The sequence below is a fragment of the Platichthys flesus genome, chromosome 14 (genome assembly GCF_949316205.1).
Source record: "Platichthys flesus chromosome 14, fPlaFle2.1, whole genome shotgun sequence".
In the NCBI taxonomy this organism is placed as follows: domain Eukaryota; kingdom Metazoa; phylum Chordata; class Actinopteri; order Pleuronectiformes; family Pleuronectidae; genus Platichthys; species Platichthys flesus.
Genome location: NC_084958.1, coordinates 13,583,621 through 13,599,707, shown reverse-complemented (window position 1 = coordinate 13,599,707; position 16,087 = coordinate 13,583,621). Strand labels below are relative to the sequence as shown.

The following is a 16,087-nucleotide window of genomic DNA, read 5'->3' as shown; positions in this document are numbered from 1 at the left end:
GTGCTTTGTTTCACACTATCTAATCAGCACTACTCAGTCTCCGTGGGGGAAATGTGTTCATTCTTTAATTCTCAGAGCCGACTCTTAAAGTGGCAGATACTGGTGGGAATAAAACTTATCTGCTGTGCTTGCTCGATGTTCCCATCATGAGTAAACCAGTAACGTTAAGTCCCAGTAAGGCCTGTGTTTCATCTCTGTTTGTCGTTCCAGGGGGAGGTTGAGCAGCCATGTCAAGGGAGAAACTGCTCTGTATGTCGGTGTCATCCCGCCAAAGGTGCACGGGTATAAACGCTTTTCTTATTACGTTTCTATATATTGGAAAATTATTCCCACTCAGGGGCAATATAGAGTATGTTTTCCATTTGAATGTGTGATCTCCCTTAGTTTCTTTATCTAATATAGTGCTCGCAGGTAAAAGCCATTTCATTCTGCCTGCACCAATGTTGTTGCAAAAGTGTCAATAAAGTCTGATTGGATTTCTGTTGGCTCTTAAGAGAGATATAAAGCTGAGTAGCTGCAGTAAATGGAAAAAGGGAATAATATATGAATAAGAGTATAAAAAAACGATCAGTTTCCATTATAGAGAATTTGCTACTTTTTGGTAATTATTCACTATAGGAAAATACATGTAACTGCAGTGTTAATGTGATGCTCTACAACTATTCAGGTAAAGTGATTAAAGCAGCAGCAAATTCTTTACAGTCTCAATCGCAGCAAGATTTTATGAGCATGACTTTCTTTTCCTAGGGTTCTCCAGGCAAGCCGGGGGAACAAGGCCCCCAGGGACCAATGGGGCCGTGGGGACTTCGAGGGCCACCTGGAGACAAAGGCAGGAGGGGAATAGAGGGCTCACAAGGCCCTGAGGGGCCCAAAGGAGACCGTGTTAGTGCAAATGTTCCTCTGCATGTTGCATTTCATTGTTGTATCTGAGGCATCAAATTAAATCTACTTCAGTAAAACTTTTTAAAATAACTAAAAACCAATATAAAACAGGAAATAGTGACTGATGCTCATGTTCCTTTACATTTCAGGGCAAGATTGGTGCACCTGGTTTCCCTGGTAACAACGGCTCGTTAGTAAGCAAACCACTGTAAATTGATTACAATGTGATCTCACTTAGTTTCAGACTACACAGTAATTCCTTTGCCAACGTCTTCAATGTTCAACATGAAGGTAAGGTACTTCCGAATTATTTCCCCACAACCTCTGTAAATAGGTTGTAATTTTATAAGTAGTACCAACTCGTTTAAGATTTTATCCAGATACAAGAATCCACAAGAGGTGGTGAGTGATTTGAAGCATGTGTCTGGTGGGCCCTCTAGTGGACACATCAAGGCACACTGTAGATGTGGACCTCTTCACGGCCTAGTGCAGCTGCCTCTTTATCACATTTCATCACATTCACTCACTTGGCAGATGCTCGGGGGACAGGGCTAAATGTGCAGTACATTAACAGAGCTGGAAGTGGGTACGTAGTGCAAAATCTAAGAAGTGGGAGATCAGAGAAAGAGGTGGTAGTTAGTCATCAAGGAACTAAAAATGAGAATAGTCTGGACTGTGATCTTGATTTGGGCAGGATGGTACTGACAAACACTGTCTCTTTGAGGATGGGGGAATGATGAGCATGACCCTGTATGAGACAGAGTTCAAGTAGATAGAGGCACCACTTCATGACAACTCAATTTCAAGTTGCTTTACTTAGCCGCTGTTATTACAAAGAACCCCATGACTTTAGTAATCTGCAATTATACTTCATCACCAGAACTGTGCAATATCGTTCAGGGTCACCCTGGGGCAGGTGGAGAGCCTGGTTTGTCAGGACTGGATGGCTGTAATGGTACAATGGGGCGACCTGGAGTTCCTGGTACTCGTGGTTTGGACGGTCTGAACGGGCCGCCGGTGAGTTAACTTCTGTTAGTATGAACACCATGAATCTACGGACCCAACCTGCCTTGACTCCAGACTGTTCACATTCATATCTTTATCTTATGGCCCATCACCAGGCGATAGTTTGAAGGCCACAGACTATTTGAGCATTGATACTGGCCACATGCATCTCTTATTGGCCACGATTTACCATAGGAGCTGGCCACTTCCATCGTTATCAATCACCATGTCACAAGGCAGAAATAGTCTTTAAGTGGTTTCATGGACATGAAAATAAATCCAGTTTACTCAGCAGATCAGTAGAATATATTTGGATGGTATAGAGCAGAGAGATTGTCAGCATGAATAAGCAAGAAGCCAATCTGCTGAGATGGTGGGGATTATGTGATCATGTTTTTTCCACATCGTCCAATACAAATCTTCTATTGGAAAGCGAATTATCGCTTATAATATGTCTACTCTCTCCTGTTGTCAGGGATTACCTGGACTTAAAGGAATTAAAGGAGAACCGTCGTATGGTGTTACCCTTCCTGGACTTCCTGTGAGTTTTTTCACATAAGAAAAAGTGCACAGTGTTTATTATATTAGATGATTTATAAAAATGTACTATGTCTTTCTTTATGTCCCATCTTCTGCTGGTTTTACATTGCAGGGGGAGCGTGGCAGAGATGGAGAGTATGGTCTACCTGTATGTTTTTAAAGCAGTAGTTCTGTACTATTACTATATTCTAATAAATAATGTATTGGTTAGATATTTGTAATCTTTCACTCTCTATCGTACAGTTAAATTGACTTATATGTGTTTTTACTCTTTTTTTAAGGGAGGACGAGGAGTCATGGGACCTAAGGGCAATGATGGCTTCTCTGGTCCTCCTGGACCTGAGGTAAGAAAATACTTAACCAACTACAATCACTTAACTACAATATCTTATATAACTGATTACTGTTGCAAATCTTGCATATGAAGAGTATTTAGAGACACATTAGATCACAAATTTCCAGCATTTACATAACAAGAAATGCAGCTCTTTAAATGTGTGTGTGTGTTCCCTACAGGGCTTGGTAGGACGTGAAGGTGTCAGAGGACCACCAGTGAGTCACGGGCTTCACAATCTTTGGCAGTGCATACTGTAGCAAAAACAATCATTGCACATAATTCACACACAAAACCTTACTAATCGTCCTGTTGTTGTGCAGGGAAACCCTGGAGGATCACTGGGAGGTGATAAAGGAGAGGATGTAAGAAAAACATATTGGCCTTTGGCTGACTGAGGTGTTGTGCTGTGTGTGTTTGTGTTCTTGTATTTATTCCTTTTTGAGGACCATTTTAAGCATGGACCCTACAAAGGGAGGACATTTTGACCAGTCCGCACTTTTTCAATAGGCTGTTTGAGGTTTAGGACTTGTGTTTAGGGTTAGGGTTAGAATGAGGTTTAGGCATTATGGGCTAGGGAATGTTTTATGTCTATGCATGTCCTCACTAAGCCAGGCGTACAAGCATGTGTGTGTCTGTGTGTGTGTCTGTGTGTGTGTGTGTATGTGTGTCTGTGTGTGTGTGTCCATCAAAGAACACAGCCAATGTGTTAATTTTTTATCCAGGGTGATCAAGGTCCACCTGGGCTCCCAGGACCAGAGGAAATCATTGGATTTCCTCCTAACTTTCTTCCACTCAAAGGCTACAAGGTGAAGACAAAATGCTCCTTTTTATTTATAAAACACTGCTGAGTTTAAGACATCCTTTAAGACATATACTATATGTAGAAGAAAAAAAATCCAACTTTATTTGTTTCATGGCAACCCAGGCTATCATCTGGAAAAACAAATAATCTACCATGCTCAAATTCTATATTTGACCAAACTATGAGTGAACCTTGATGCTATACTTTCCTTTTTCTGCTTCTCAGGGAGACAGAGGTCTTCCTGGACCATGTGGACCAAAGGGCATTAGGGTGAGTTCGATCCTGTATGTGACTACAGGTATGTTTCAAAGAGAGAAAATACATCTGAGTTTCTTTTTTTTATCAGGGAGATACAGTAGACTTTAACGGACAAAGAAATAAAGGAGAGCAAGGAATCCCTGGATTTCTTGGACTTCCGGTAGGTGACGTAAAACTGAATGCCCCATGATTTAACATAAACAACATGCATACATATTATTCTTAACCTCGCTGTTTGTGCTCTATAGGGTCTTCCTGGTATTCCTGGTATAGATGGACAAAAAGGACCCCAGGTACATCTATCACATGATTCAGCCTTCACATGTGTTTTAAACTTAGATAAGTTGATCAGGTTAAATACAATAGTGCATTTTCAGGGTGTCTATGGAGAGGAAGGACTTCCGGGTCTCATTGGAAGAACTGGACCAAAGGTGAGTCTGGTCCAATTTCCAAAACAATTTGAACCAAATTTTTGTGTTGAGCTGTAAGCAACTATAGGAGTGAGAAAAAAAATGCTTTCCTCGACTGCTGCCTTCTTGTGGTGATAACCCTTGTCACCTTAAAATCTCTGGCATGTTCTGTTTGAGTCTATGGTTTCCATCTCTGTCCTTGCATTCAACAGGGTTACCCGGGAGATCCAGGTCCTCCCGGCCCCCTTTACTTATATAATGGAAGTGATGCCAGAGGTGAGAACAAGTTGTATGAGCCATATGTTTCGTCTGGGTTTAAACAACGCAATACTCCTCAAAGCAGTGTGGGGTGTATCGTGATGCCCGGTTGACCATAGGTTATTCAGGTTCACGACAATCATCACTGTTGCTGAAGATGAATCAGAAGAGAAACAGTTTTTTAACTGTGCTCTGAAAAACGTTGTTTTTGGTTATATTGTTTTACTTTGTTTTTCAAAATCTTATTGAAAGTGACGGACACTGTGGTGAGCAAATAAACACCATGTTGAGAAAGACTAAATCTTTGTGACTGAGCATAAGTCTACGCAGCCAGTGGCAGCTATATTTTAGTCACAACAGTAGTTAACTTCTCACTGGTTTAGCAGTATTCTATTTTATATTTAGAATTATATTAAATAGAAATTGAAAAATCCATTAGTTTGCATTGTTGATCCTTACTATTTCGGCGAATAAAAATATAGTTTTTATAATTCTCAACACTGCCACTTTAGATGTAGATATACTGTCCAGCAGTTGCATAAACTTTACTATACTCAGACTCTATGTTTGGACCAAAGAGGTTTGGACGCTGTAAGTGGGTTGTGCTGAAGGGGTTGCAGCACACCCACTTCCAGTGTCCAACTGGGGTGCAGGGAAAAAAGGTTTACTAGACAATTCTGTCAAAATAAACATTTAATTTGATTTTGAGAGAAGATTAAGATTAAGATGCATTTATTAGTCCCAAACACATGCACAGACATGCAAAGGCACACTCATGCAGGTAGGGAAATTTAACTTCTGCTTTTGACCCATCTGGTGCAGGACACACAGAGCAGTGAGCGACCATGTACGGTGCTCGGGGAGCAGATGTTGGGGGAGTAAGGTGCCTTGCTCAGGGGCACTAGACAGGGTAGGGAGAATCTTGGATTTTTGGACAGATCAATCCAGGTTCGTCTTTTGTTGTCTCTCCGTGGAGTCGAACCAGAGACGAACCAGAGACCTTCTCTGCCCATAGTCCAAGTTCCTGCCACTCGACCACCGCCTCTCAAAACATTTCTTATTTATTTACTTCTGCTCAGTAAATAAATGACAGTTTGACACATATAAAGCATCTCTGACTAGTTCTGTGTGTGGTTCAGGAGCTAAAGGTGAACGTGGTTACCAAGGGTCATCTGGAATCCCAGGTGACATGGGGTACCTGGGGATGCGAGGACCTCCTGGCCCACCAGGGTTAACAGTATCAGGTCAGAGTTTAGCTTTTGTCTTGGCTCTCTAACTTTCAGGATACTAGTGTCCGTTTTACTTCACTAAGTATTTTTTAAATTAAACCTCATTTAAAGTTTCACATTATCTCTCACCCTTTTCCAGAAGGGCCAGGCCTTCCTGGTCCACAGGGGCACCCCGGTCCAAAGGGCTACAAAGGACAACCAGGGGGTTATAACAATTTTGAAATAAATCCGTTCCCGGGACCAAAGGGAACTAAAGGACTCCCTGGACCCAAAGGTGGCAGAGGCCTCCCTGGTCGTGCAGGTAAATATGAACTAAAGCGTTTCTTGAATGTGTGATCTTGCAAATAATATTTGATTATATGAACAAGTGATAGATTCTCAAATGTTCATTCGAATAAGGTTTTACCCTCCTATCTGTGTGTGTTTATTGTATGGCGTACTTGATGGCATCTGATTAGGATGTGGAGGTAAGTCTTTGTTTTTCCCAAAGAAATGTACTTTTACTCAATTTATCATTCAATGCACTTTCAAATATCGTATTTATATTGCTCAATATTTTTGGTTGATCCGACAGATTACTACTGTGAGCCTGGTGTCCCAGGCGACCCTGGTGACCCAGGATTCAAGGGATCTCATGGAAAGAAAGGACACAAAGGAATCAAAGGTGAACTGTGACTGCTTGTGATCTGACAAGCAAAGGCTGTGTTACTGACATCTGGCAGAGTCATAAAATATAGTAAGCCGTTGTACATAACAATCATCCTCGATGAATGTACTGGAACAGAACCAAAACTGATTTATTATACTCTATATGATCATGTTTGTCTATGGGTGAGAATGTTATTACAGTATATAAACATACTGCATCATAGTCACACATTTTTGCCCTCCCTGTCTCGAACAGGATGTCCAGGGGATTGTGAATGTAGGTATGTTGAGGGAAGCATTGGCCTGCCTGGTCCACCTGGTTATCCAGGATCTCCAGGGTTTCCAGGAGCTCAAGGACTCATTGGGGACCCAGGTCTGAAGGGAGATGAAGGTGCGAGAGGACCATGTGTAAGGATAATATGACTCTGGCTAAATGAATAAAATCTTTTTTCTCAAAATCTGTACTTCATAGCAATAGTTTTGTGTTTTGACTCTGTTTATATGTAGGGCTTTCAAGGAATTCCTGGTTTTAAAGGAGTCAAGGGGCAGAAAGGTGATTTTTTTGTGGCAAGTGGTAAAGGTAAGCTCCCACTGAAGGTAAAACTCTAGTATACACAGTGCTATATAAGCAAGGTTTTGTGTTAAAGATGTTTTAGAACATACATCCTCTGAGGGGATTCTCAAGATTTTCTAAAATGTTTCATGTTCCAAAAACAATAACAAAGCAATCCAATTGCAGACTGGTATAACAAGTAAGCTGTATTTGACTGTAACAATGTAATTGTGGTGAAAATAAGAATGATAAAACAGACTTCTCTTTTGTAAATGTCCATACCTTGGGTTTTTAAAAATGTCACGCCTAATACGTATTGTTTCTTTTTGTTGTTGGAAGGTGTCCATGGTGAAAGAGGATTTCCTGGAAATACTGGTCCTCCTGGAGCAACAGGTAGGCCAGGACAGGATGGCCTCCCTGGCCCCTCAGGAGACCCTGGACCAAAAGTAAGTGTGTCCATTTTAAGTTGAAAGAATGTATGATTAAAATTGTTACCACATAATAACATGCTACAATCATTTTTTAAGGGTTCTGGATATCCAGGATTACCTGGTACCAAAGGTGACCCTGGTGTTGTTGGACCCAAAGGTTTTCCAGGAATTGTAGGCCCCAAAGGACCTGGTTTTCCAGGCCCTACGGGGCCCCCAGGACCCAAAGGAGATTATGGTTATCCTGGCACCCCAGGAGTTACTGGCAGACCAGGACCTCCAGGTCAGAGACTAGGTTAAATTGAAAGATTCTCAGTCGGGTTTTTCACCCCCCCACCTGTCCCAAAGTCAGGTGTAAAATACTAATGATTGTGTTTGTGTCATCAGGTGAAATTGACAATTGCTGTCATGAAGAAGCGATTGGATCACCTGGTCCAAAGGGTGAGCCGGGCTCCCCAGGTAAGTCTTACAACTTTAACACATAAAATATGATAATAATGATAAATATAATGATAATGATAAACCAAATCAGTTCTCTGTCTATTGGTTTGACTTTTCTAAAGTTTGTAGAATAAGATCATCCCTACAGTTACTAACAAGTACTTTCCTGAAAGCCAGTAGCTCAAAAGTTGATGGCAAAATGTATTTGCCATACTAAGCCTCCGTGTATCATCAGCGTTGTTTAGACATTTTCAGTTCATGATGCAATTCAATGTTATTTTCATTTTGTGCCTTATAGGAATTCCAGGTGAGCCAGGAATAAATGGTCTCCAGGGAGTTCCAGGACACCTAGGCCTTAAAGGATTGAGAGGAGATGACGGTGGAACTGTAGGGGTTGGACTGCCAGGTAATGACTCTACAATGTCAAATTAAAATTGTGCAGAGGTTTTTTTAAGGTATTTCTTTCCTGGAAGACCCAGGTTCAATGTTTTGGATCATCGAGGAACAAGTTACAAATTATACATATCAGAGGGCTGTTTGTGTGCTTATGTCTTTCTTACTTGTAAAAGGACCTACAGGTTTAAACGGTGATCCAGGTGACCCTGGTCCCTGTGGCATTAAGCTGGATGGTCCTCCAGGCATTCCGGGGATACCAGGACTTCCAGGCAGAAAGGGTAGAACAGGAGACATTCTCTCTGCCTCTCCTGGTGTTATTGGCCCAGCTGGCCAACCTGGGGTTATTGGGACAAAAGGACTTCGTGGCTTCCCTGGAAACCCTGGGTCTCCAGGTATATTGGTTTGATTTAGGTGAACACAATAAACTGCTTAACAGATTTGGCTTTAGATAAATGTGACCTTTATTACATATAATAAAGTACTAGGAGAGTACTTCCTTATCTTTATGTATATTTAAAAACGTTTGACTATTGCTGCTATGGAATCACAGGCATACATGGCCGACCTGGACAACCAGGCCAGAAAGGAGAGCCAGGAGTTAGTGGTGACCCTGGTGCCACAGGGCCCCAAGGCCCACCTTGTGCTGTATGTGAACTATATGGACTCCCAGGCCCTCCAGGCCCTCCAGGGAACCCTGGACAGAGAGGAATACCAGGTGATAACACAGCACTGGACAGCTTGATGGATTGAGTGTCCATTACAATTTCTGTTGAGACTAAAACTGGCTTACAATAATGCATATTTTCCTTTGTAACCATCAAACAATCCATTGACATATTGTCTCATTGAGTTTTATGATGTTGCATACAGGCTACCTTGCTGAGAAGGGTTTGAAGGGAGATAAGGGTCCACCTGGTCATGGACCGAGGGGTCTTAAAGGATCTCCTGGCCTCCCTGGTTTGCCAGGCTCACCTGGAGGCATCGGCACCATTGGCCTTTCAGGAGATACTGGGATCGACGGGTGGCCAGGGACAAAGGGTGAGGCAGTTATACAAGTAATTGTTAAAAGCTCGAGTTTCTTAGACTTAAGGGATAGTTCACCCAGAAATGAAAATTCACTCATTATCTACTCACCACTATGACAATTGAGGGGAGGGTGAAGGGTTGAGTCAACAAAACACTTAAGGAGTCTCAGGGGAAAACAGCGTTAGAGCTGAATCCAATAAAAATGAAGTTATTGGAGACCAAATCTTCAGACATAATAAAACAACAGGAAAAACGGAACATACCTCATAACTGCTGGTGCAGTGTCATCAAAGTATCTGAAACCCAGACATTAAGATTCAACTCAAAACTGCATAATTTACACCGTGTCTTAAGCCTTATTAGTCCACCAGAAGTGGCTTAGCTGGCAGACGTTAGCACGCCAGGCGGACCCTTATTGCTCCTCATCAGAAAATATCAGTGGACATTTAGGCCTAAAAACAGTGTAAATGACCTTCGAGTCGCATATTAATGCGGGGCTTGCGGACACTTCTGGGTGAACTATCCCTTTAAAGTCATGCAACTTATTTTGAAAGATTAAACCAAAGAAAAAAAACAGGTGCCGTTGTTGAGCACAATATCTGACCAAAACTGCTACGAGGAACTCCACTGAAATCAATGGTATATCAACAATGCAATGTATGTAAACTAGATTGCTATGGTTGAAATGATTTTCTTTCAATACTTCTAGGGGAAATTGGCTACCCTGGTAGGGCCGGAGCAATTGGTTTACCAGGTCATCTTGGACCTCCAGGACCAAGAGGTAAACAGGGAGAAAGAGGCTTTACTGGTCAACCAGGTGACACAGGAGACCCAGGACTGCCGGGTAATAAAGGTAAGTGTCTGTGGCAGTCAACTTGGCCTTGACCCAATTGTCTTTTTAAATAGACTGTCTGCAAAAGATTACAGTCATGGCTATACAGCCTCAACACTGGTTAAGGAGGATTGTGGTAGACAACATAACAAACCGTACAATATAATCTCTGTTATTGAGTTTCACTTTGAATTAAATGTATACAGCAGACATGCATTTAATCAGAGTTGTGATGAATCCAGGTTTACAAGGTCTCCCAGGATTACCAGGCTCATCAGGACCTATGAATATGACTAAAGGCCCAGCAGGACTTTCAGGAAGGAGGGGACAACCAGGCCAACAAGGACTTGGAGGCACGTATACATGTTTTTTTTAAATATGTTATATTGTTTCTTTAATTTACATGAACAGTATGTCAGTTTAGAAGAATAACATACAGTTTGTGACTTTTTTGGCACAGATTGTATCATTTCTGATTAGTGTTGTCGCTTACAGGCTTAAAGGGTATAAGGGGAATACCAGGTGACTCGGGTCCTGAGGGATGGCCTGGTCCACCAGGGCTTAAGGGCAGTGTTGGTGTTCCAGGCAGGGGAGGAATTCCAGGACCTCCTGGGCACCCTGGAATCAAAGGTTTCCCTGGTCCAAGGGGATATACAGGACATGTTGGAGATCCGGTACACATTAAACTCAATTTATGTCTTTTAAGGGCCATGTTTTTAGAATCTCTCCAGTCTATACCCCAAAACACCTACACAGTCACAGAGGAGGAAAACCAGAAAAGACGGTACATTAAGTAAAAGATACACATAAGGAAAGCTTCAAAATAAAACAGGAATCTAAAAATCCAAAATATACAAAAACAACACGATTACAAATCACGTTAACAAATCCAAACTGAATATCAAAATATAATAATACTACCAATTCAAGGTTATGTTTACCAATAAAAGTCCAATGATAAATCAAGACTTTCAAATGGTGCACAACAGTCTCTTCAATAGTACAACATGGGGGCAGAATCATGGCACATTCCAGCCGTTTGGTAAAACCTTATTGTTTTTACTTTTTAGGCTCAACTCAAGTTAAACCAGGTCTGTGATCCCTTCTACCTCAGCATGTTACACAGCGTATTGGACTTCCTTACTTGTGTATTTGCACAATCTTAAGTATTTTAAAATGTTTTTGTTTATGTTACAATCCCATAGAGTCTTCGATAGTGAATAGGCATTTTACAGTTTTGCAAATTATTGCATATTTTATACTCATGTTTATGAAAACAAGAAAAATAAACAAATAAATTAGTTAACAATACGTTTTTGGGGGAACTTGTGGTGCTGCGATTATGACTAGATACTGTAGCTATCTACAGTATCTAGTGGATGGCTACAGTATCTTTCTACTTTTTAATGTTGTCATTTGTCAGACTCAGATGTGATGAGATATTGTTGGAATTTTATGCTCAATACAGATGAAATGTAATTGAATATGCTGATTATCTTTTACAGGGAGATCCAGGGCCTAGAGGGAATATAGGCATACAAGGGATACAGGGATTGCCGGGTGCCAAGGGTCAGTAACACTGGATAAGTTATTTATTAATACTGGTAAATATCTTCTCAGTTGAAAAAAAAATGCATATTATGATAAATGCAGATCGACCTGTAGGTATATAGCAAAATAAAGACAAATCTCTTGTATGAGCTCATGCATTTGTTATTCAGCTGAACTGAACTTGATGATCTAAGTCTGTTCCAGGTGAGCCAGGAAAGTCAATAGGACAACCTGGTCCACCCGGACCCAGAGGACTGCCAGGGGATAATGGACTGAATGGTGAGTTAAGACAAATCTACATGTTGAAGAAGAAATAGAAACATTTAAAAATTATTTAAGTAGGTTTGACAGTTTCATAGTCTATATGCTTGAGTGGAGGTAAACAGGAAATACATTAATCTCCACAAAATGATTTCCTCAAGCACACAGGGGGAGTCCAGGTGATTCAGGTGACCCAGGACCCAGGGGAAGGCCAGGACAGCCTGGACAACCAGGCATTCCTGGTTGTCCAGGAGAACTTGGAGGATTAGGTGATTTCCTGTGAACTGACGTACTACAGCAAAAATTTAAAGTAAATTAAGGTACACTGATGAGGTCTTTCTTTTACATGGGAACGCTGACTCATGAGTCAAGTACGAAGTCTGACTCCAGCAGAAAAAAATAACCAAGAACATGTGCCAATAACCAGAATGTCTGTCCTTCATGATATAATTATCACTTACGATTTGATTTAAAAAGAATTGGGTGTTATTAAGTGAATAAAATCAGCTGCGGTTTCCAATAACATCCTGTCAAGAATAAGGATTCTTACAAATTCTGATTTGCTCTCCTAGGAATTGAAACCATTCTTACACATTTAAATTTCCCTTAAGAAATTTGAAATCTGTGCTTAAGGTACATTATTTAGTGCATGTGTATTTGTGTGCGTATGTGTGTGTGTTAATGTGTGTGGGTGTGTGTGTGTGTGTGTGTATGTGTGTGTTTGTGTATGTGTGTGTGTTTGTGTGTGTGTATGTAGGCATCCCTGGGCCTCGTGGCACATCTGGCCATCAAGGGTTTCCAGGTATTCAAGGCGATAAAGGAGGTCTCGGCCCACCAGGTCCAACTGGCCCAAGTGGGCCTGAAGGTGCTAACATAATATCCCCTGTTTCATGCACACAAACACACACACACACACACACTCACACACACACAAACACACACACAATCTGTACTTATTTTTCTGAAGATACACAAATAATTGGATAAAACACACTGCAAAAAGTTGCATTTGTATGCTGAGGACACTTCTTATGTTGCATTGTGATCTTACACCAGGGCACCCTGGACCACCAGGTCTGGATGGATTGGATGGACTTAGAGGTCCAAAAGGGTTTAGGGGAGCAAGTGGTAAGCATTTTTTTTTAAGCTGAGCAATTATCCATTTGCATGTCTCTTATGGTGGTTGGCTTTCATTTTTCTCCACACTAAAATAAACTGCATATTTAGGACTTTCAAACTGCCTTAAATAGGAATACTGAACTTGTGAATTTAGTGATTGGTCATTTCATCCTGAAAAAGTGAAACTAGAGTCATTACATCGACTTTGTGAGGACATGCAACAGTATAGCACTGAGTCTAATAAATCACTTCAAGGCCAAGATATCCCTGGCCCACAAGGACTGGATGGTTTTCCTGGAGTCAAAGGTCTGAAGGGCCATCAAGGACCCCCAGGAGTCACCTATCCTGGGCCTAAAGGTCGGACGGGCCCACCTGGTGACACAGGTATGATATATATGATTATCATCACTTTTTCAGTACTGTAAGTCGGCTTAAAATATCAAAATGATTTGATTTGTTACCATGCAATAGTCTGTTCTGGTTTCTCAGATTTAATGGCCCACTCTTTTCTGTTAATCACTCTTCATTGTTAAGTGTGGCACATGCTCCATTCCTCTACATATTCAGTCAGCAAAGGAATAAAAGTTTTAGATTTCTTTTCTCAGGTCTTCCAGGCTTCCCTGGCGAACCTGGATATCCTGGTACAGAATGCGACACACCTTCCCCAGGGCCCCATGGAGATGTAGGATATGAAGGACCTTCAGGACTCCCAGGTGTGTGTGAATATTGTTGTTCCTGTCGTCAAGTTGTGTGGACAACTTGAAGATAACAACATTGTGTGCAGCCTGTCTACATCTGGGACTTTTGTATTGGGTTGGTAGGTCTTCCTGGGGAACCAGGCCCTCCAGGCAGCAACACATCCTCCAGTGGAGATCGAGGACCAATTGGCCCCCCAGGGTTAACAGGTTGTAAGGGAGCCATGGGCCACCGAGGGCCTCCTGGATCTCACAACAATCCAGGCTTTATCGGTCCAAAAGGTACATTATATAGTGCTGACCTCACTTACGAACCAGGTGAATGCTTTCTAAATGTTGCTGCACTCTGACAGGTGAGAGAGGTCCCAATGGTCCCAGGGGTGCTCAAGGACCCAATGGTCAGCAAGGTTTCCCTGGGCCACGGGGCCCTAAGGGAAAAACGGGTCCAGCTGGAAATAGCGGTGAGTGAGATGCTCAGTAGGTAAAAGGGTTCCAATCACTTTCTAGAGGTATTTTTTTACTGCTATTATTTCAAAAGCAATCCTCACCGACTGAAAGACATGTTGGGCTTAATGTTATTGCAGTGCATCTGGTAATTAGTGAACTGTGTTTTTACCAGGCGTCAGAGGAGCTCCTGGTGATATCATCAGTGGACGAGTAGGGGTGGCTCCTCCCGGACTTCCAGGACCAATTGGTCCCCCCGGATCTCGGGGATTCCCTGGTGATGTCGGTCCTACTGGGGGTCCAGGACGCAAAGGCAGGACGTTCTTAATATATTCTCTGTGTTGATACATTTATACACTTTCTGTCCGAATTGATATGTACTGTGCAATTCTCAGTTGTTTGCATGTTTGTGTGTTTATCTGTTCCTCTTTGACTGTGTGTTCCAGGTGAGAAGGGTTCTGCAGGCTCCATGGGCGGCCCTGGTCTACCGGGTCCTGCTGGTCCTAATGGCTATGTTGGAGACCCAGGTGAAGTCGGTCAGCAAGGATTCATTGGACCACAAGGTGAAAAATGAGAGTTTATGTATAAATGAAAAAAATGTGACCATTCATGGCCTCCATTAAATCACTAATTTATTATCTTCTTTGTCTTATCCTCTCTCTGTGTCATCCACTTGCTTACCCATTTATCCTCCAGGTGTTTCAGGCCCACCTGGTGAACAAGGTCCACCAGGTCACAGGAGGACATCCAGGTCAGGCTTCCTCTTGGTTGTCCACAGCCAGTCAGTGCAGGTGCCTCAGTGCCCTGAAGGCAGCAGTCAGCTTTGGGTGGGCTACAGTCTGGTGTACCTAGAGGGACAAGAGAAGGCTCACACACAAGACCTTGGTAAGTGTCTGCATAAAGTGATCGTTTTGTTGATGTATCTGAGTTTATTCACACACAATATTTTTTAATTTATTCTCTTTTCCCTGTAGGCCAGGCTGGCTCCTGCCTCCCTGTTTTCTCTACCATGCCTTTCTCCTACTGCAACACAGCTGCCTGTCACTACGCCAGCCGCAATGACAAATCCTATTGGCTCTCGACCACTGCTCCCATACCCATGATGCCACTATTCGGCCAGGAGATTAGCTCCCACATCAGCCGCTGTGCAGTGTGTGAGACGGTGTCACTTGCAGTGGCTTTCCACAGCCAGGATCACATGGTTCCTGCATGCCCACCTGGCTGGAGGAGTCTGTGGAAGGGCTTCTCTTTCCTCCTGGTGAGTACAAAACAAAAGTGAGTGGATGAAAGAAAATGTTACACCCTGAGCGTCCTCTGTCTTCCTGTCCTCAGCACACAGGGGAAGGTGTTAATGGCGGTGGCCAGTCTCTGACCTCCTCCGGCAGCTGCCTCAAGGATTTCAGAACTCAACCCTTCATAGAATGCCAGGGCGGGCGAGGCTCCTGTCACTACTTCGCCAACCTCTACAGCTTTTGGCTGACTACTGTGAGTGAGACAGAGCAGTTCATCATCCCGAGACCCGGCACCATCAAAGCAGCCGACAAACAGCGACACAAGGCCAGCCAGTGTCATGTCTGCCTCAGAGGGATATAAATGTCAACTCACATCACTTTTAACTGTTACTCTAAGGGTTTCAATTTTCAAAACCTAATTCTGATTTCCTCTCAGGGCCACATTTATGTAACATTTACTGGCAGAAATGTACCTTCATCTGAACATTATTTTGAATGAGGTGCTATTTCTAATTGAATCATCAATCATCTTGTTGCTGTACTGTATTCGTGCACATTTCACGATTAGTGTGGAAATCATTAGTAAAGCATTCGTGAGGAGAAATGTTCAAAACGCTGTCGTCCTTTATCTTACGTCTGCTCCTCAAATAAAATGTTTTTCTAAAAGTTTCAGAGTCATCCAGAGTTCAGCAGCTATGACAGTTGAAAATATGACAACTTGCATGCAGATATCCCCAGGT

At 42.3% G+C, this 16,087-nt stretch overlaps 1 protein-coding gene across 1 annotated transcript; it reads left to right on the top strand.

Moving 5' to 3' along the window:
- The first annotated feature begins 1,667 nt into the window (after window positions 1–1,667).
- LOC133967896 (collagen alpha-4(IV) chain-like) lies at window positions 1,668–15,982 on the top strand. Its single transcript, XM_062403591.1, has 41 exons — window positions 1,668–1,899; window positions 2,363–2,428; window positions 2,540–2,575; window positions 2,709–2,771; window positions 2,944–2,979; window positions 3,085–3,126; window positions 3,487–3,570; window positions 3,792–3,836; window positions 3,913–3,984; window positions 4,073–4,117; window positions 4,202–4,255; window positions 4,447–4,510; window positions 5,632–5,736; window positions 5,861–6,022; window positions 6,296–6,385; window positions 6,626–6,777; window positions 6,877–6,949; window positions 7,262–7,368; window positions 7,450–7,633; window positions 7,738–7,809; window positions 8,090–8,197; window positions 8,361–8,579; window positions 8,738–8,902; window positions 9,058–9,225; window positions 9,923–10,066; window positions 10,288–10,398; window positions 10,541–10,719; window positions 11,551–11,614; window positions 11,801–11,875; window positions 12,019–12,126; window positions 12,615–12,722; window positions 12,914–12,985; window positions 13,232–13,360; window positions 13,582–13,689; window positions 13,798–13,953; window positions 14,025–14,132; window positions 14,291–14,428; window positions 14,562–14,678; window positions 14,812–15,000; window positions 15,090–15,373; window positions 15,448–15,982. Exons 1-41 carry the CDS (start codon window positions 1,726–1,728, stop codon window positions 15,706–15,708), a joined length of 4,737 nt encoding a protein of 1,578 aa, XP_062259575.1. The 5' UTR covers window positions 1,668–1,725; the 3' UTR covers window positions 15,709–15,982.
- The last annotated feature ends 105 nt before the right edge of the window (window positions 15,983–16,087 follow it).

What these genes read in the sequence shown, in the direction of transcription:
- LOC133967896 (XM_062403591.1), top strand. Translation starts at nt 1,726, where the DNA reads ATGACTTTAGTAATCTGCAATTATACTTCATCACCAGAACTGTGCAAT. An exon ending in CTGGTCCTCCTGGACCTGAG is followed by an intron (nt 2,772 to 2,943) that starts GTAAGAAAATAC and finishes TGTTCCCTACAG; the next exon opens with GGCTTGGTAGGACGTGAAGG. An exon ending in TGGACAGAGAGGAATACCAG is followed by an intron (nt 8,903 to 9,057) that starts GTGATAACACAG and finishes TGTTGCATACAG; the next exon opens with GCTACCTTGCTGAGAAGGGT.